We start from the raw sequence: 21,578 nt of genomic DNA, 5'->3' as shown, positions 1-21,578 counted from the left end.
AAACTTATTATTAAGTAAACATTTTGTATATGATAGCAGAAAGTGGAAAATGCTATGGAGAAAAGTAAAGCAGGAAAGGAGGATCAGGGTTGCGAGGGATTGGGGAGGGATGTTATCGCTATGTAAGGAGCCGATGGCTGGGTCAGTCCACTGCCCGGGTGAACAGTGCTTAATGAACACTCTGCAAGGCCCTTTGTAAGCATCACCCGTCACACTCTCCCAGCTGATTCAGGAGGTTGTCGGGACGGGTGTCATGGGGCTCATCCAACAGATGAGGAAACTGTTATTCAGAGAGGTTAAGCCAGCCCCCCATCTCACAGCCAGTGAAAGCAGAGGCAGCATTGGTACCCAGGTCCTCTTGGTATCTGTTCTTCTATGGTGACCTATTGATCTACTTGCCCCAGGTAAACAAGTCAATGGGAAATGAAACTAAGGGGAGAAGAGTGTCATTGGTCGCCTTCTGTGTATTGGGCCTATCGCTGCAGATCTGCCCTCCATGCCTGCGATGAGAGAGCCATGCGCCCTCTGCTGGTGAGCCAGCCTTTGTAAAAAGACACACCCAGGTGTTTACTGATTTACCTTGATTTCCACTCTTTACCTTTTCAAATGATTTCAAATACACAGAGGAGGAAAAACCACATCGCTGCCTAAGCAGCTGATTCCCTTCACCTGCTGGATCCCCAGACTCCGGGCTCTGCTCCCTTCTCCCAGTCCAGACCTCAGTTCCCGGTAGCCCCTCTCAACCCAGGAACTTTTCCGAGACCTGGGGATCGGTTGTCTCTATTTACTCATAATTAACCAAAGCATGTCAGTTTGCAGCTTGTCAGTTTTTGAATGCAGTAAATACAGCAGCCAATCTCCCAACCCCATGAATATTTCATTTTAGAGATTACTGCATAAATATTGTATTTGGATATTATGGTCTGGGACATCACATTAAAATTGAAGGATGATGCTATTATCCTATATAATGGAACATGAAATTAAAAAGCTGGTCCATAGCAAGAAAATCGCAAGTCCTCACACCTGTATTTCTTCTCTCTCTTTCTCTCTCTCTCTGTCTCTTCCTCTCTCTCCCTCTCTGAGTTAGTCTTGGTTACTGTGTAAATTTTGATATAAATTATCTAAAATTTTAAAGTTTTAAGCATGGTGAAGTGCAGCAACTGGACGTTATTGTATGTATTAGCACCAGCCAGAGTCGAGGTAGAATTTTATTTTCTTAAATTCAATGACGTCAGCCCTGGTGGTCTGGTGGTTAAGATTCGGTGCTCTCACCACCACGACCTGGATTCGTTTCCTGGTCAGGGAACCACACCACTCGTCTGTCAGTTGTTATACTGTGGCGGCTGCATGTTGCTGTGATGCTGAAAGCCATGTCACCAGTATTTCATATACCAGCAGGGTCACCCATGGTGGACAGGTTTCAGCAGAGCTTCCAGACTAGACAGACTAGGAAGAAGGACCTGGTCCCCCACTTCCGAAAAAATTGGCCATGGAAACCCTATGACTAGTGGCAGAGCATTGTCTGATATAGCACCGGAAGGAGAGAGGATGGTGCAGAAAGACTGGGCAGGGTTCCACTCTGCTGTACATATGATCACTAGGAATCACAGTCAACTCAACAGCACTAACAAGAACAAGAACTCAGGCTGGCCTGGTGGCGCAGCAGTTAAGTGCGCGAACTCCTCTTTGGCAGCCCGGGGTTTGCAGGTTCGGATCCTGGGCACGCCCTGACACACTGCTTGTCAAGCCATGCTGTGGCGGCGTCCCATATAAAATAGAGGAAGATGGGCACGGATGTTTAGCCCAGGGCCAGTCTTCCTCAGCAAAAAACAGGAGGACTGGCATTGGATATTAGCTCAGGGCTAGTCTTCCTCACAAAAAAAAAAAAAAACAAGAACTCAATGAACCAGTTAGAGCCGAGTTTAGTGTCAGTGGGGCAATATGGTGAATATATGAAAAATGTTCACCAAATCACTTCCCAGCAAGAACATGGCTTTGCAAACGAGCTTGGATTTTGCAGTTGGAAAGGTGTGTTAGGGAAAGCATAAGACCAAGGTCTTTGGATACCTGGGTCTTCTGGTTGGCTCTGTCCTGGTGCGTGTCCTCAGAAAAGTTGTCAGCCTTCTCTGGGCTCCCGTAAAGCCTGCCCCACAGACCCTCTTCCTGGGTATAACAGAGTGACTTAGAAAATGTCACAGCTGGAAAGTACCCTAGGGCTTACCTAGCCCAGGGTTATTATGACTGGTGGTCCATGAGCTGGATTCAGCCTAGGAATATGTTTTATTTAGCCAGAAATGCTTTTTTTTTTTTTAAAGGAATTCGAGTGCTTTTCGGTAAATGCATTCTCCACTTCTATGCTAACTCCACCTACCTTGTTGTCTTATACTCAGCCCACTTCACACATTTACATTTATACTCAGCCCACTTCACACATTTACATTACCGGTCTGACCCCTGTAGGCATTTAATTTTACAACCCAGACCTAGCCCAACTTTGTCATTTTACCAAAAGGAAAACTAAGACTCGTGGTCATCGCTTTCCCAAGTCACCTGGCTGGTTACTGGTAGAGCCACACAGCAACATAAATGAAAGTACATTTCAGCAGAATTAAGTGATAAAGTTGAAATCGTTCAGGAATGTATTAGTCAGGACTTTTTCAATTGCAAGTGACAGAATTCCATCTCAAAATTCCTTAAGCACATTACTGACAAGTCTGGAGCGAGTCAGGCACAGTGAGATCCGGGGTCTCCAGCAAAGTCGTCTAGACTTTGTCCCTGAGTCTATCTATCTGTCTCTCTCTCTCTCTTTCTCTCTTTACTCATATTCTTTTCTATTCTGTGTTACCTCCGCTATCAGACAACCTCTAATACTCACGGTGACAAAATGGCTGCCAGCAGCTCTAGGCTTACATTCTCCCGGCCAAAGATCACATAGAAAAGCCCTCCTTCCCATTAGTTCCAGCAGAAATCCAGGACCCAAGCTCAGACTTGGTTTGAGTTGCTCATCCATCCCTGAACCAATCATGGCAGCCAGCCAGATGAAATACTCTGATAGACCAGCCTGGGTCGTGTCCTCACCCTTGGTACTAGGGGTGGGGTGCGAACCCCAGTGAACTGAGATTTGGAGATAGGTGACTGTCCAAAATTGAGATGTGGTTCCCAGAAAAACGAGGAATGAATGCAGAAAAGGCAGGCAGAAACAAGGAATGAAACACTGATATATACGCTACAATATGGATGAACCTTGAAAACTTACGCTTGGTGGAAGAAGCCAACACAAAAGGGCACGTGTTGTATGATTCTGTCTATATGAAATGTCCGGAATAGGTAAATCCATAGAAACAGGAAGCAGATTGGTGGTTGCTAGGGGCTGAGGGGAAGGGGTAATGGGGATTGACTGTTTATGCGTAGGGGGTCTCCTTTGGGAGTGATGAAATACTTTGAAACTATGTAGAGGTGACAATTGTACAACATTGTGAATGAGCTAATACTGTGGAATTGTACGCTTTCAAATGGTTAATTTTACACTGTATGGTCTGGAGGAGTGACAAGATCCCTGGGTCTGGAGACCTCTAGACTGTGAGGTTCCAACGAGATCACCAGCTCCCGAAGAGCAGCAGTCAGCTTATTTCCCCTTGACCCGCATTAGGGCCAGCACAATGCTTGGCACACAGTAGGGGTGCAGTTGATGCTCACTGCAAATGAATGAGAGTTTGGGCCAGAGGCTTGGCTCCAGCTCTGTCCAGCCTCCCAACACACCCACTTCACCAGCTCTTCGACCTTTGATTTCTGCATCTACAAAATACGAAATGCCAATTCTGCCCTGCCTGCCTTGCAAAATCCCCCCCTACCTAAAAATTATATATATACACACTCTAGAGCAGAGGTTATTCATCTGGGGTTCATGGATAGAATTCAGGGGGTCTGTGACTTTGGATGAGAAGAGTATGATCTTTATTTTCACTAAACTGTAACTGAAATCTAGCTAAATGTAGGTAACAAACCACAGAAGTATTCACAGTAACTGTTAGGAATCACGTATTTTCATATCACATTATCGTTGATGCATATATCTCCCGATATCATTTACGCTCACCTCTTCTTCAAAATTACAGTAGTTATTAGACCTGCCACAGAAGCCTGTTATTGAACATGTTAAAAAAAAACACGTAGTTATCATAAATGTGGTGTTTTTAAAAATATTTTGTAATCCTGTATTGAATGTGTGAATCCAGAAGCACGTGTATTACTGTATCATAACCTCGGTGTTTTTTACAATATTTTGTAACTGTGTATATTTTTTTGTACGCATTCAAGAGTTATTCTGAGATGAGGGTCCCTAGGCTGTGTTCACCAAGCTGCCAAGGCGTCCACGGTGTGAAAACATGATTTCAAAAGTTCTCTAAAGAGAAAGTAAAGGTAGCAGACGGTCATTGCTGTCTAACTGTGCTGGGCAAGGCCCTTAAGCTCTCTAGGCTTCAGGGTCCTCATCTGTCAAATGGGTTTAATAATAGTACGTGCCTCAGAGGGATGTAGTGAGCGGCCTCACTGGTGAAGATCAACACACAGAGGCCCTGACTCATGATAAGTGCTCAATGAATGCCGTTATTCCTGTGATTGCGCCATTTCATCTGGACTCTGGGTGGACTCCTTCGGGGCACCTTTGAGCTGAGGGCTTCTTCGTCTCTCCCAGGTTCATCCGGAAACAGGGCCTGGACCGGCTCTTCCTGGAGTGCGACGCCCACATGTGGCGCCTGGGGGACCGGCGGATCCCAGAGGGCATTGCCGTGGATGGTGGCTCTGATTGGTTCCTGCTGAACCGGAAGTTTGTGGAGTATGTGACGTTCTCCACAGATGATCTGGTGACCAAAATGAAGCAATTCTACTCCTACACCTTGCTTCCTGCCGAGGTGAGTGTCTGGGGAAAAAAATCCCTGAGAAAGGGAGGGGCTGGCTTAGCCTTTGGAGCAAAGCGGATGCTGAATTTCTGGCGAAGTGATGCTGGGTCCAAACACTACATAGTGCTCCAAACATCCAGATGAAGAGGGAGAATTGCATGGGCTACTGGGGTCCTTCCTGTCGTAGTAGGGCCCGTGGTTCCCCTCCAGTCTGCACAGAGGCTGTGTGGAGTAGACGCACAGCATCTTTGTGCAAAGTAGAAAAGGCAGCCCTTCCTCAGGTCACTTGGCTTCCATTGGTCATCAGATCATCTTGATCTATTGATTTTGTTAGAGTGAGACACTTGACTGCCATTTTCCAGAAAACTGTTATAAGAAAATACAAACCTCTCATACCTACAATGTCGATGGTGCACAACCCCTAGAGTTGTGCAGTGTGTAACTCACACAACTGTGTATGCTGGCCTTTTGGGAACACATCCACATCAACTTTTGACAGATCCTTCGCAGTCACCAATCCTGTGATAACTTTATCAACACCAAGAATCCCTTTTCTAAGTTTGAATATTGTTCTATTATTCCCTGACAGACAGACAATAGTGTTTTATCAATCAAACCAGAAATTCCAGTGATCCCAAAGACAGCCAGCCAGGGCTTCTGCTGGACCGGCACTAGCCTCCTGCATTGACAGCCATTGTGGCCAAATGCTTGGGACTCAGGATTTCCTGTGGTCTTTTGGAACTATTTGAAAAGCTCCAGGGAGCCGGTCACCACTTTTCGGACTTCAGGGTGGGAAGCTGTGTTAGTTCGGGCTGCCATAACAAAGTACGATAGACTGGGTGGCTTATAACAACAGAAATTTACTTCTCACAGTTCTGGAGGCTAGAAGTCTGAGAAGAGGGTGCCAGCATGGTCAGGTGAGGGCCCTCTTCCAGGTTGCAAACTGCCTACTAACATTTCTTGCTGTGACCTCACATGGCGGAAGGGGTTCGGGATCTCTCTGGGGTCCCTTTACTAGGGGCACTAATCCCCATTCATGAGTGCTCCACCCTCATGACCTAATCACCTCCCAAAAGCCCCTCCTTATACCATCACATTGGGGGTTAGGATTTCAACCTAGGAATTTTGGGGGGACGCACACATTCAGTCCATTTCCGAAGCCCTGTTGTGTAAGATTGCAGACTATTCTAAAGCAGCCCCAGCCCTATCTGGAAATGGGGAGGGACCCAGAATTGAAGTGTTGCCACTGATATGCCAGCAGCCTCCTTATCAGACCTGAGCAGGGGGATTTTAGATTCAGTTTCTTGACCTCCAGTTCACTTTGATCCTAATTTCCAACTTCAGAAGACTCCAGAGCTGGTTCTGTTCCTGTTGAGCCCGTGACACCTCCCATAAATGGCGCACCATTCCTTCCTGGCTGTGCCCCATCTGTGGACCACTCAGGTTGTGTGTTTCTAGGCCACACAACACTGTACATCTTATCTGATGGTTTCCACATCCCTCACCAATGTCTGGGGCAGTGCCAAGCTCTGGGTAGGGCTGACTGCCCACGTCACTCCAGAGGGATGATGGGCTTGTCATCACTGGGCTAGGTTTTGCTATTCTGCACACATGTTAAGTAATCAGGCTTTAATTCTATTTCAGCCAAAATCACCTTTTCTCTCAATTCCGATAACCTTCTCATCCATTATCTTGCAGGGAATTTCTGTATCATTATGAGAGGACACAGGGCAATCAGTAATTGGGTACTTTTCCCCATCACTTGATGGAGAATATGCACCTCTTTGGGCTTATAGACTATTCAAGCTTAAAATCCAGGTTCACGGACAAGTCATTTAGCATGATAGGAAGGTTAGCTAGGGATGGTGAGTGGAGCCTCATTTTGCCCACCCACCCATTGAGAAGATACTGTTGGGGCTTTGATTGTTTTGATCAAGATGCTCATCCTGATTCTGGCTCTCTGTCCCACCCCTGCCCCAGCACACACAGCACATTACACTCCAGGGTCCCTGTTAGAGGCCACTTCCTCCATTCCAGCATCTCTGCCTTGCCTCCCTTTTCCCAGACCTCCTCCAGGGAACCAGTTTAGAAGAAATCTGAAGGCTGTGCCATAAATTTGCAACAAGGAGACATGTATTCCCCACAGCTTCCCCTAGGGAGCAGAGAGCGGGGGAGAATGTATCTGCCTGGTACCTGAGGTTGTTATAAAACAGTGTCCAAATAAAGGTCAGTCTCTCTCTCTCTGGAAGTCTCTCAGCAGCTCCAACCATGTCTCTCCTCTCTGCTTTCTCTTTTCACTTTCAACATTGCCTCCTTCTCAGATCCTAGGAGTGATTGGCCAAGAGTCCTTGGAATGGCGGAACGGATGGCGCCTGGGTCAGCACCATGGACAGCAGGCAGCCCCGCCCCACCCCTCCCTGGGTTGCAGTCACACTACTCCAGAGGCTGAGGCAGGAGGGCACCTGGTGCCTTCCAGCCCAGGGCCTGATGCATTCGTGAATCTGGCCTCCCTCCCCCAGGGGTGAAATTCCAGAGCATCAGTCTTTGTTCTCAAGACATCTCAGACCTGAATCCCTTCGGTTTCAGCTCTGGCTGTTTGCAAAGCAAGAGCCCTTTTGGCCCAAGGTTTTCTGGAAAATTGTCCCCATGTCTTCCTCTGGTCCCCATGTGTTGACATACCCTGAGGGATTTTTCCTCTCTGCTGAGCAGACAGAGGTCCTGGATGATGAGATGTCCTGAAATCAGATTCCGGGCTGCTGAGGAAAGACAATTTAGAGAAACACTCAGAGCAGTAGATTCTAAGCAGAATTAAGTCACTCTGGACAAAACATCCAGTGTACCCTGAGTTGGAGAAGGCTGGGGCTGACGTGCAGAGAGAACAGATGAGCCTCCAAGAGAGTCCCTCTGCGGTTGGGTGGTCCCAGGGAGGGACCCCCCAGCCCAGCCCATCCGAGGGAGGCGGGAAGAGGTCTCAGGCTGGCCCCTCTCTCCCCTGCAGTCCTTCTTCCACACGGTGCTGGAGAACAGCCCCCACTGCGACACCATGGTGGACAACAACCTGCGCATCACCAACTGGAACCGTAAGCTGGGCTGCAAGTGCCAGTACAAGCACATCGTGGACTGGTGCGGCTGCTCCCCCAACGACTTCAAGCCGCAGGACTTCCACCGCTTCCAGGTGTGCCCGCCGCGCCCTGCCAGCCCCCCAGCAAGCCTCTGCGGGCGGCCGAGGCCGGGCCTGTAGGTCATCTCATCCCGCGGTTTCCAATCCTGGCTGTTGATAATAGTAATAACAACATCAACAGTAGCCAACATCTGTTGGTCACTTACTCCATGCCAGGACCATTCTAACCGCTTTGCCCGTATTGACTCATCAACCCCACAACAACCTTATAAGCTAGATAGATAGATGTTATTATTCCATTTAACAGATAGGGAAACTGAGGCATAGAAAGGTCAAAAAACTTGTTCGAGGTCAGGTAGCCCAATGTATCTGTTTCCAAAGGCCATACTGATCCATTTCTCTATACTGCCTATCAGTTGGAATCCCCTGAAATATTTGCTAAAAACATATTTCTGGGTGCAAACTTGAGTATATCTAGGCAGAGTTTCTCAACTTCAGCACTCTTAACATTGTGGCTGGGTCATTCTCTCTTGTGGAGCTGTCCTGTGTGTTGTAGGATGTTTAGCAGCATCCCTGGCCTCGACCCACTAGATCCAGTCACGCCCTGCAGTTATGACAACCAGAAATGTCTTCACTGTAGGTAAATGTCCACTGGGGGCAAACCCACCCTCGGTTGAGAACTGCTGACCTCCAGGAGGTCCGGGAATCAGTATTTTTGTGTGTGTGTGTGTGTGTGAGGAAGATCGGCCCTGAGCTAACATCTGCCAATCCTCCTCTTTTTGCTGAGGAAGACTGGCCCTGGGCTAACATCGTGCCTGTCTTCCTCCACTTTATATGGGAGGCCGCCACAGCATGGCCTGACAAGCGGTGCGTCAGTGCACGCCCGGGATCCGAACCAGCAAACCCCAGGCCGCCTCAGCAGAGCGCACGCACTCAACCGCTTGCGCCACCAGGCCGGCCCCCGGGAATCAGTATTTTTAATAGATTACACTTTGGGAAGTTCTGATGGGCAGCCAGGTTTGGAAACCACCACACTCCAGGTGCACCACACTTAAAGGGTTAACAAGAGGTAGAGACGTCACTGCCTCCGCAGTATCTCTGACGGCCCAGCAGTTTACAGTTCTGGGGAGCAGAAGCAGAAGGGTGATAAATGCTCCATCTGCCTCCCCTGGGCCCTGGGGGTGCCTGGGCCCCCGGACCTCCCCAGGATGGCAGCCTCTTCCCTTTCTGCGTGAGCACCCCACCCACTCCCTTCAGGCCAGCGCCCTGAGCTTGCTCCTCTCTCCCTTGCTGTGCCCAGCCCCAGCTGCCAAGAGCACAAACAGGATGCTACAGAATGGCTAAACAAATCACTCTGAGGTCCCTAGAGCCACCACACAGAGAGGGCATGCTGCTCCCCAAACCACTAACACAGAGGGAGGGCGGGGACAACAGTGCCAGGCTGATGACCCAGTCCAAGGTGCCCCTGCTGCCTCACCGTGGCATGGAACTGAAACGTCCAGGGGCAGACACGGGCAGCCCTCACAGAGCTTCCAGTCTCTTAGCCTGGCTTCTCAGAGTGTGGTCCACGGACCAGCAGCATCAGCATCACCAGGGCGCTTGTTAGAAATGCAGACTCTCTACAGCTCCAGACCTGCTGAGTCAGAATCGGCGTGTTAACAAGATCCCCAGGTGACTGGAGGCTATTTATGCTTGAGAAGCACAGTCTGCTCTGTCCTGGGCTGTGTGCCAGGTCCTCTGTGGGCATTAGTTTTACTGGGGTAGGCATCATCTCCGTTGTGCAGGTGGGGAAATGGAGGCACAGAGGGGTGAACTTACTTGTCCGTGGAGACACAGTTAGCGACGTGGTGGGCTGGAGGTCCCGCTGGTGTTTCCAGTTCCAGACCTGGGCTCTTTGCACCAGACCCCTCTGCCACCCTGGTTTGATGCCCGCACAGGTACAGAACACATAGCAGGTTTCATCTCATTGTTCGTATTCCCTCAAGGTTCCCACCTAACGTCTTTCGCATCCGTAAGCGGTTGCCGCAATAAGTATTTTTTTAGGCCTGTTCTTGGTGGCAGATTGAGAGCTACCGAGAGACCTCCTCAAACCCATGTTAATTTAGGCATGAACTTGGGTGACATTTTAGCACCACTGTCCACGCAGAAAGGCTCTGCTGAGCAGAAAGAGGGTTGTAGGGAGAATATTTGACCTATTCAAAAGGAAAAAAGAAAAAAGGAATTGCCACTTTTGTAGAGGACCAGTCATCGCCCTCATTGCAAAGGACCTTCATCACTTGGAGCAAGTAGCCGTGTGGTTCTTGGGTGCGCTGCTCTGGGCGGCGGCATTTGTATTCCAGCCCCAGCATCTTGGGGACATTGTAGTCTCTGATAAAGACTGGCTCACACAGAGACCGCGTCGTGTGCTCACTGCTGTTATTTCACAGTAAACAAAGATCAAGACTGTCCCCCAACATCTAGACTCAAGAAACTGCTGCCTGTAAAGAACTCGGAGTTCTTGTTCAAAGAACTCTGAGGAAGAGAATGATAAATATAGAAACATGCCCTTTTAGAAGATCCAGCTATGATCAAAGAACCGCAGACAGAGAGAGGAGACTGCCCTGCCACTGAGTCTGGTTCTCAGCCCCCAGAAAAGGAAGACTCAGAAGCCCCTGGTAGCAGGTTTAAAGGGGTAGTGAGAATAGTCACATGATAATAGCGGCTAACAGTGTGTGCCAGACTTGTGCTAGGTACCCATATTGTTATACCCATTTTAAAGATGAGGAAGCTGCGGCCCTGGGTGACTTGCCCAGAGACATATACAGCTAGAAAGTAGCAGAGTGAGCGTGTGAACCCAGCTGGCCTGGCTCTTTTCAGTGTCGCTGTAAGGGAACTGAGCTGACCCCTCCACCACAGAGAGGGTGTCCCAAGGGTTCATGAAGCAGAGAGGCAATGGCGTGTTCAGAATAAGACCAAGGGCTTTTGTTAGGGGGGCTTCCAGTTCACTCGGTTAGCAGTTTGACCCTAGGAGGATGCAGGAGAAAGAGCTTGGGTTTTAGAGTCATCGGATCTGGGTTCGAATCTTACGACTGAGTTTGTATGTATAGTTTCCCCTCTCTGAGCTCAGTTTCCTCATCTGTAGAATGGGAATCATAGCACCTGCTTGGCAAAGTTGTTGGGAGGATTCGAGGGAGTGACATAAACGCAATGCCCTGCGTATAGTGTGTGGTCGGCAGTGTTTATAATCATTATTGCTGCTGTTAATCCACTGCAGTGGCAACAATGCTAGACCCAAGTTAAGGTCAATAATAACACTAAACCATAAGCTCTTCAAAGGAGAGTGCTGTGATTTCATTGTTTCCATAGCCCTAGACAAGGGGTCAGCAAACTACAGCCCCTGGGCTGAATCCAGCCCGCCGCCTGCTTTTGTAAATAAAGTTTTTTTGGAACACAACCACACCCATTCGTTTACTATTTTGTCTGTGGCGGCTTTCACACTACAGCAGCAGAGCTGGGTAGTTGCAAAGCTGGAAATACTTATGATCCGGCCCTCTACTGAGAAAGTTTGCTAATCCCTGCCGCAGACCGTAGGATAGGACCTGGTAGGTAACAGGTGCTCAGTATTTTATTTCTTTAATCCTTGACCCTGGATCTTAAGCCTGGCTCTGCCACTCCCTTGCTGTGTGACCTCAGATGAGTCCCTTTCCCTCTCTGGGCCTCAGTTTCCTTGACAACTTGGTTTATATAAATGGCTCTCAAACTGCAATCACCTGGGAAGCCTTTTTGGGTACAGATTCCTAAATCTCATCTCCAGAGATGCTGACTCAGTAGGTCTGGGGAAGGACCCCAGAATCTGAATTTTTTAAAGCTATTCAGGTGACTCTGATGTGCAGCCAGCTCAGGTGTCACTCGCACTGTCCTCAAACTTAGTGAGCAAAGGAAGCACCTGGAAAGCCTGTTAAGAATACAGATTCCTGGGCTGGCCCGGTGGCATAGTAGTTAAGTTCGCGCACTCTGCTTTGGTGGCCCGGGGTTCGCAGATTCGGATCCTGGGCACGGACTTACGCACCACTTGACAGGCCATCCTGTGGCAGGCGTCCCATATAAAGTGGAGGAAGATGGGCACGGATGTTGGCCCAGGGCTAATCTTCCTCAGCAAAAAGAGGAGGATTGGCAACAGATGTTAGCTCAGGGCTAATCTTCCTCACCAAAAAAAAAGGAATAAAGAATACAGATTCCTAAGCCCTACTCCCAGAGATTCTGATCAGTAAATCTGGGGTGTTCCTGGTGCATCTGTAAGTCAGCTGCAATGCCTGGGAGGCAGTAGGGAGTGGTGGGGACTGTGGTGAGCTGAGGAACACATGCTCATCTAAAGGGACAGCTGCTGTTCAGTTTTAACCAGTTGTTACTATAGAAACGTGCCTGGGGTTGCCAAATCTATTTCTGTTTAAACGGAAGCCAGAAGTTGTTTCTGTGAACTCTTCTACTTTTTAAACGTTGCCAACTAATTCAATTTTAAAACACTGCTGGACAACTACAATATATCTGTAGGCTGGATTTGCCCTCGACCTCCAGCTAAATGATTTCTGAGACCCATCCCAGCTGTAAACATCTAGGATATAATTTAACAAACATTTAAATGATGCTTACTACGTGCCCATCATTGCTTTAAATGCTTTACAAATATTAACACATTCAATGCTAACACCCTTATGATCTCTGTTTTACAGATGAGGAAACTGAGAACAGAGAGGTTAGGGAGTGTCAGAGCTAGGATTTGGATCCAGGCAGGCTGGCTGCAGAGCCCTGCTCCTCAGCACCCCCCTTTCCCCACCCCACTTGCTCACGCTGCCCTTTTTATCCCACGAGCACAGCAGACAGCCCGGCCCACCTTCTTCGCCCGCAAGTTCGAAGCGGTGGTGAATCAGGAAATCATCGGGCAGCTGGACTATTACCTGTACGGGAACTACCCTGCAGGGACCCCGGGCCTGCGCTCCTACTGGGAGAATGTGTACGACGAGCCGGACGGCGTCCACAGCCTGAGCGACGTAGCGCTCACCTTGTACCACTCCTTCGCCCGCCTGGGCCTCCGGCGGGCCGAGCGGTCGCTGCACTCCGAAGGGGACCACAGCTGCCGGTGAGCGCTGGGAGGGCGGGCGCGGGGTGCGAGGAGGGGCCGAGCAGGGCCAGGAGGGAGTGAAGGAGGGGCCTTCCTCCCGCTTTGGAGGCTGTAACTGGACTCCACACTTCTCCATCTCTTCCTTTGCCCCCAAACCATCTATGCAACCATCCCAGCGTTCAGAGCATGTCCGGTCTAAGCCATTGTCCCACTTTTAGCTCCTCAGAATACCAGATCTAGTGTTTACCTAATTATTTCCTTCAGTGCACTCATTCTTTATGCTAAATATATATATTTAGCAGGAAGGAAGCTTTATGTCACTATAGTATGTGCATTTAGCAGGAAGGAAGCTTTATGTCACTGTATTACAAAGTTATGTTTGTCTTAAATGGGATGTAAGTGTGAAAATACAGAACTATTTTTATTTTTACTTTTTATTATGGAAAATATCAAATATATACAAACTAGAGAGAACAGTGTTAACCCCATGCTCCCACACCCAGCTCTAGCAATTACCAACCCCCTGCCAATGCGGTTTCGTCTTTGCCCGCCTTCCCCCTCCCTCCAGATCAGTTCCATTGAAGCGAATCCCAGACATTGTATCATTTCAGCCATAAATATTTTAATATGTATCTCTGAAAAATGAAGCCTCCTTTTTAAAACATAACCGTACTATGGTTAGCACACCTAAAGAAATAACCGAAAATATCGTTAAAATGCAGAACTATTATTTAAAACGTTCAGGTGCCCTTTAGAATCACCTCACCTACCACTAGCGGGTACCAATTTGACACTTGAGGAAAGAATGTTCTAGAATATATGGAAAGAAGAGGGGAAGGTAGGAAAATAATTCAACATTGTCCCCTCCCCACCCCGCCTTTCCCTAAGGCAACCAAGCCTTTTCATTTTGTGTGTCTTTTCCTCTGTTCTCTAGCATTTTGCACTGTAGATATTTACATAATTGCAACAAGAGTTTGGTGTGCTTTTTTTCGCCTGCCATTATAATATTAGCCCCCTTTTCCCCACGCTGCTCTGCAGCTTCTGTAGTGATAATGATCCTTTTTAATGCCACAAGTATTCCATTCAGTAGAAATTCCAGAGTTTGCTTAATCCAGCTTTTTCCTTTAGCTATTGTCAGTAACAGACCATTGTAAATAACGTTCTGATGAATATCTTTTTGCAGAAAACCTCTTTTTTTTCTTTTCCGTCTCTTTTCTGATTATTTCCTTAGGATGCATTCCCAGAAGTGCCTGTAATCGCTCTCCTTCTCTTTCTTGTTCAAACTTCTCCGCTTCCTCCTACCTCTCCCTTTTAACAACAAAGCAAAAAAAAAAAAAAAAAAAAATTGTGTGAACATCAGTCTCTCTCCGCTGAGCCTTCCCCTGTGTGTCACTCTTCTCAGGAATGGGAGGAGGAGAAGAAAGGAACTATTTTCTTCCTTAAAACTCTGAAAACATGGGGAGGTTTCCTGTCTGGGGCCTCGTGCATGGCCAGCTGGATTTCTGCAGGGCTGCAACAGTTTGTCATTATCTCCTCACGGCCTCAGCCTTCTCTCTCCTCTCCCTGCAGTTTCTGATTTAGTTGAAAGGGAGACCAGTGTGGGTTGGGAACCCAAGATCTGCAGTTTGAACTCAACTCTGCTTACTAGCTGTTGGTCTTGGATAAGTCATTAACCTCTCTGAGCCTGTTTCCTTGTTTTTAAAATGGCAATAATAAGCCTTACAGCATAAGGTGTCATAAGACTTAAAGGAGATAACCCTCAAGAGGGACCTTATGAGTTATGTATTATTATTATCCCCATTTTACCAGTGTTTTACATACAAAGAGCTCAGTGGATGTTCATGCCAGTGTTGGTATCTTATCTGCCACTATTATGAAGCTGCCAATAGCAGTCAGCAGGGAGCCTGCTGTGTGAGCCACACACTCCGTAGCTGGTTATGTGAACTACTCGTTGCTCCCTCTGTGCATTCTTTTGCCTACCGCCCTCCCTGTCCCTGCACAGTCTCCGCTTTCCCAGGCTTCAAGGGTCATCTCAGGCGCCACATCCTCTGTGAAGCTTGTTAAGATAGCCCACCCCTCTCTCTCCCAAGCAGAAGGGAGCTCAGAGACTTACCTCCAACACTCTCATTGCCATAGCTGCAGTGCCTTGGACCAGTGGGTGTCATGGGTGAATGTCTGTCCCCCCTGCTAGTCTGGGGACTGAGTCCTTGTCCTTGGAACCACAGGATGCGTCCTGAGTAGGTAGCACAGTGTCCGATGCTTGGGAGACGAAGAGTAGCTCTAATCCCAGGCTTCATCAAATTTATAAGGTAGATGATCTTATAGGAAATTCCAAAGGTATCCCCAATTTATTTAGGGTTGTTGACCTTTTCTCTTGGTATTTGTTTGGGGATTAGGTAAGCCATCAGTTGCCTCAAGCCTGGACTTCTTTGGCTTCTATCTCATTTTTTATTATAATAGAATCATTGTGCCTTGCTGCGGGCAAAGCCACTGTATTTATGAATATAGGCCTGCAAATAAATCATGACAAAGGACCCTTATCCCTAAAGGCAGAAGAGAGTGAATTCCTCCCCCTGGGATATCTGGGGAAACAGCAAGTGAAAACTTTAATTCAAGAGTCTCATTTTCCCTGGGCATTTGATGCAAATTGTGTCTTTCCGGTCTATAGTAGAACCTTTCATGAAAATACTGTTTATTGATTTTTTTTCTCATTATGAAATAACACATGTTCATTGCAGAAATTGTCGAAATGGCAGATTGAGAGAACAGGAAAATAAAGTTTGCTTGTGAGCCACCATCCAGAGATAAGGATGTCAGTATTTCATTACAGGTCCTCAAATTCAGATGCCCCCCAGGGCCAGGCAAGTGGCCTGTGTCAGTCAGTGCTGGCCCCTGCGGGTGGCTGACCATGCCAGCCTGGAGCACCCATGGCCCCTGGTGCTAAGCTCTAGCACATTCTTACCCTATGGGAATGTAGACTTGGAGTTGCCAACCAAATCACCTGATTTTTCAAGACAAATGAGAAATCCAGATTTTTGTGGAGTCTCCTAATTTTTTCACTGCCCACCTTATTTAAATAAGAAAAAAAAAAACACCTTTGGGCCAAATGGGTGCATCTGGCATCCTTTAGGTTATATTGCATTGCATCTTGCATATTGTATTACACCTAATTAAAACTCACTCTCTTCTTAGTTTTAATTACTATGTACCGTATACAGTCAAGACGAGGTACCAGAGGGCTTTGTGTTCAGTCCTAGGTTATATGTACCCTAGATGTACCTTAGAAGCAAAGGATTCAAGAGAAAATCCTTCTAGAATTTTCATTCAGTCAACAGGTATTGATTGGGCATCTACCATGTGCCAGGCTCTGTTAGGCACTGGGCACTCAGTCATGGACCAGACAGACCAGGCCACTGAGCTCAGGGCCCCCCCCCATTCTAGTGTGAAGACAGACAGTGCCTAAGCACATGTAAACAAGAACAAAAGATCAATAGGGATAAATGCTCTGCTGAGAATGAAGGTAAAGTCATGTGACAGCAATGAGTTGGTGACTACGATTCAGCAGTCAAGAAAGGTCTCTCTGAGGTGGTAACATTTAAGCAAAATGGTAAGACAGAGACAGCCATGCAATTAGAAGAGGAGAAGAGCATTCTCAGTAGAGAGAACATCCTGTGCAAAGGCCCTGGGGTGCAAATGATTGTAGCACGTTCAAGAATCCAAAATAAGGTCCATGTGGCTAGAAAGTGGTGGGTCAGGGCAGAGGGAAACCAAATGAGGCTAGAGAAAGAGGCAGGACTTTGTAAACAGGTGAAGAGTCTGGGTTTTCTCACAAGCATAAAGCGAAGCTACTTGTGGCATTTAAGCAGAGGACAAGGACTATGGCTACTATGAGAATAGGTTACAGCAGACAAAATAGGAGAGAGACAAGTAGGGGAGCTCCTGCAAAGGTCCAGGTGTAAGGCATGATGCTGGCTTGGACTAGGATGCTGACGTTGCATCGGAGAGTCGAGGGTGGATTCAGATGGAGACACGGGATTTCTTGATAGAAGGTGAGGGAAAACGAGCAATCGAAGATGAACTGCTAGATTTCTGGATTTCTTGACCATCGCTCATTTACTTGACCCCTTAGCAGCACCCCGTACAATTGACCGCTCCCTCTGGAAACACTTTCTTCTTTTGAGTCCCATGAGAGCAAGCTCTCCTGCTTTGTTTCCGCCTTCCCCGACCACACCCACCTTTGCTGAACAAACACTGACAGTGTACTACTTGCCTGTTGCAATAATGCCGCATAACAAACAAGCCCCAAGCCAGTGTCTTGAAGTGATAAGCATTTACGTAGCGCTCAAGTTTGTGGGTCAGCTGGGCAGTTTTCCTGGTCTCAGCTGACGTCTCTCCTGCATCCGCAGCCCTCTGCAGGTCAGGGGGCCTCTGTTGTTCTTGGCTGGGAGTTGTTTGCAGATGTAGGATGGCTTCAGCTGGGACGACTGGAGTGGGTCTGCTCTGCTCCCAGTGTCTCCTCCTCCAGGCACGCTCTCATGCTGATCACAAAAAAGCAAAGAGAAAAGTGGAAATGTGCAAGGCTTCTTGAGGCATGACCCCCCTTCTACCACATTCTGATGGCCAAAGCAGATTCAGGAGGGGGGGAAATAGACTCTGCCTCCTCAGTGCAAGGAAACCTATAAAGTCACCTGGCAAAGGGCGTGGAGACAGGAGAGGTGAAGAATTGGGGACATAATGCAGGACAAGACTCTGCCGCGACACTGTGCTGTCCACAGTCGCCACTAGCCACAAGCTGGTATGTGAGTTTAACTAAAATTAAAAATTCAGTTCCTCTGTCACACCAGCCACATTTCAAGGGCTCAGTAGTCACAAGCGGCTAGTGGCTACTGTAGTGGACAGCACAATGTAAAACATTTCCATCATCGCAGAAAGTTCTGCAGCTCTCTAGGAGGGTTTTCCGCTCTCCAAGTCCAGACCCAAAGTTGATTCATATGAGCTGTGGATGCCCAGCGAGCAATCTGAACACGGTGCAGGTTTTTTTTCTCAGAGCCCTGGGGACATCCTGATAACAAGGCAGTGATTTCAGGAGATGTGTAAACACAGGAAGGCGGCTTCCCTCACCCTTATAATTGGACATAAAGACTTCAACTCCGGATCGGGACCAGAGAGAAGGAAGGCTGAGCGCGGACAGCTGATTTGTGGAATGCTGTTATTAGGAGCCAGCAGCACCCTCTAAGTGCTGTGCAATTTACACGTTGCAGAAGCAGAAGCGGCAGCTTTTTTATTCTACAAATGGGAAGGACAAAGAGCTGGCTCATCCGTGGCGCCTCCCTCCTTCGCTCTCTGCTCCCTCCCTTCATCGGGCATCTCTGCCTAGCTTCCCTGCCCCTTTCAGCCAGCAAGCCTTTGTGGATCAAAGTCATGCATCTTAAACAGCATGGTTGCCTTTGTATGTATGTATCTCAGATGGGCAATGATTTTTAAGGATAGCACCCAATGCTGTTGGTGAGAAAGATAGAGAGAGTGTAGATCAGGATAACCTTTCTGATAAAGTTGGGCAACAGACATAAAGAGACCCTTGGAGATTAAAGAGAGAGATGTTCCAAAAAAACATTTTTGCTCAAGGAAGTTTAATGCAGCATTGTTTAGAACAGCAAAAAAAAAAAAAGTAGAAGCCAGTTAAACACCCAATGATGGAGAACTTGCTCTATAAAATATAGTATTACATACAATGGAATAATGTTTATGTACTCACACAAAAATCATGTTTCCAGAGACTTTTCAAAGACAGGTGACAATGCTCAGGAATTACTATGAGGCAAAAGCAGGTATAACCAGTATGTATATGACGATCCCAACTTTGTAAGATTTATGCAAATGTATGCATAGAAAATAAGACTGAAAGGAAATGTGTCAGTATGACATTGTTTGCACACCATTCTCACTTCCCAGTACCTAGCACCAGAGGATCCATTAATGTCTGTGAATTGACATTGTTGGAAGAAGCATCAAAAGTAGTAATTTTTATTTTTTCATTATACTTTGCTACAGTCAGCACGTTTTACATTTATAATCAGCAAAGAAGTCATTAATGGTTGTTGAGATCATAGATACACAGGGAGTAGCTTTCAGGGTGATGGGAAGAATATGGTAAGCGTTGTATAAAATGGGGACTATTTTAGGACCAGGAGCGGCATGACGTGTGGGGAGCGCCACTGTGAGCCTGCTGCCTCCGGCCCTAGCCCCTGAGCTTGTGTGAGACTGTGCCTGTTTTCCAGGTACTACCCAATGGGCCACCCAGCATCTGTCCATCTCTACTTCCTTGCTGACCGCTTCCAGGGCTTTCTGGTCAAGCATCACGCTACCAACCTGGCTGTGAGCAAACTTGAGACCCTGGAGACGTGGGTGATGCCGAAGAAAGTCTTCAAGATCGCAAGCCCACCCAGCGACTTCGGGAGGCTTCAGTTTTCCGAGGTAAGAGGCCAGATACTGTCACACTTCACCGCCTTTTGCAGCCCTTTTGTTGGGTTCTCTTCCACAATCTGACACTTGCAGTTGGAGATGGAGAAGGAGGGGATTTGGAGAGCCCAGAAGATGAGCTCACCCTGTGCCTGGAGAACGTTCTCCAGCCCTGAACACTGGAACGGCATCATAAACAGGGCAGGAGGAGAGGGGCAGTGGGGTGGTCGCTCTTAGTAGACCAAACCAACCTGGAGCCTTGGTCTACTTTTTATAGTAGCATTTCTATTCCTCTTAATTTTTCATCCTAGCCAGTAACTCCTAAACCTATGTTAGTAATGGACCAGTAACAAACCAGTTTCCTAATGAAGTAGTGGCATTCATCCCATTTTACAGATTGGAGAACTGAGGCATAAGGAGATCCAATGATTTTCTGGATCATAGCTAAGAAGTAGAAGAGCTCAAAATTGAACCCAGGTCTCTTTGGCCACAAATTCCATGTCTAATTGTGCTTTTGTCTCCCTAGTTCTTTTGAGGATTTAGATCAAAGTAAGCACCAGATCAGTGAGTGAATGGATGAGTGAATGGGTGAATACATGGATGGATGGATAGATGGATGGATGGATGGATGGATGCATGGATGGGTGGATGGACAGATGGATGGGATGGGTCAATGGATGGAGAGATGGACTGATGCATGGAGGCATGGATCCATGGAATGCAGTTTTCCTCTCCCCAGTTACAGCATCAGCTTTTAGTTATTTTTCTGTGCAGGGTGATGGATTTACCCAGCACCACCCTTATAACATCAGCCATGCCTCTAGACCTGTCAGGCCCTACGCGATCTGGCCTCTGTCTCCTTCTTCGGCCTCATCTAGTCCCACTCTCCTCCCTGCTCCTACTTCCTGTGTCTTTGTCACACATGCCAAGTTTGTTCTTGCCTCAGGCTTGCCACATGCTGATTCTCCTGCCTAGAATGCTTTCCCCCAGGTTTTCACATAGCTAGCACTTTTTTTTTTGTCATTCTGATCTAAATCCAAATGGTGCACCTTCAGAGAAGCCTTCCCTGCCCACCACTTAAGCCACAATAGCTACATTCTCCACCCGACACGACCCTATTTTATTGTTTTTTCTTCGCATAAACCATCTAAAATCATCTTGTTGATTTCTCTGATCACTTGTCGATTGTCCACAAGCGAGCTGGGACTGTGTCACTCCATTCACAGCTGTACCCCCAGCACATGGAAGAGGACGTCGCATTTGTAGATGCTAAGATTTCTGAATGAATGAGTGAGTGCACTTGGGTAGTAATGCTGGAAGGAAGGGGAGGCAGGTTCAAGCTTGGTGAGGGTTGCCCACACAGAACTCCAGCACCTAATTTCTGCCTTCCCCCTGTCAGCACGTAGCTAAAGAGGTGATTCCTCCCTGGAGTGAAGCATTCCCATGGAGTCTGGCTGCTGGGTTAGGGATGAAGAGTCCGATTTTAGAATATGGAGTATCTTGAGGGGCTGAGAGTAGGGTGGGGGAAGTATCCCACCTGCTTATGTTTTCCTTGCTGGTCCTTTTCCAGCCTCCTAGGGCCCCGCCTGTCTGACTTGTGCCCTACTAATGGGCACTGAACAGAATGGGTGGGAGTTCCCTGTTAAGCCACCATTTTCAATGATGGCTCCAAATGGATTGGCTGGATTCAAGCTGCCATGGGAGCCCACTCACTCCATAAATTACTGGCGTCAGGGGGCAATTAGACGCTGCCTCAGTTGGATTCCGTGCCGGGGGCCCAAGCGGCCAATTGAAGACATTAATGTCCCATTAATGAGATGGATGCCTGGTGGCTGGGTTCTCCCTGTTTATCAGCCTGCCGCTGGGTGACGGGGCACTTCTGGCAGTGACAGATGAATTTGGCCACTCCGTAGCAGGGTTCCTGCTATAGGACTGGTACCCTTGGTGTGAGAACCACCAAGATCCTGGCAGAGTAACAGCGTGTGATGCAGGGAGCCCT

General features: G+C 47.8%; 1 protein-coding gene across 2 annotated transcripts in view; it reads left to right on the top strand.

The window, feature by feature from the left end:
- Window positions 1-21,578, top strand: part of XYLT1 (xylosyltransferase 1) — a 301,551-nt gene that overhangs the window by 263,728 nt on the left and 16,245 nt on the right. For both annotated transcript variants that reach the window (XM_058569969.1, XM_058569968.1), the window contains 4 exons: window positions 4,697-4,913; window positions 7,900-8,076; window positions 12,876-13,138; window positions 19,399-19,594. In XM_058569969.1, the coding sequence (XP_058425952.1) occupies window positions 4,697-4,913; window positions 7,900-8,076; window positions 12,876-13,138; window positions 19,399-19,594 (853 nt within the window). The remainder of the gene's footprint in view (window positions 1-4,696; window positions 4,914-7,899; window positions 8,077-12,875; window positions 13,139-19,398; window positions 19,595-21,578) is intronic.

The sequence above is a fragment of the Diceros bicornis genome, chromosome 26 (assembly GCF_020826845.1).
Source record: "Diceros bicornis minor isolate mBicDic1 chromosome 26, mDicBic1.mat.cur, whole genome shotgun sequence".
Taxonomy (NCBI): domain Eukaryota; kingdom Metazoa; phylum Chordata; class Mammalia; order Perissodactyla; family Rhinocerotidae; genus Diceros; species Diceros bicornis.
Note: the sequence above shows the minus strand (reverse complement) of the source record. Positions and strands in the feature narration are given on the sequence as shown.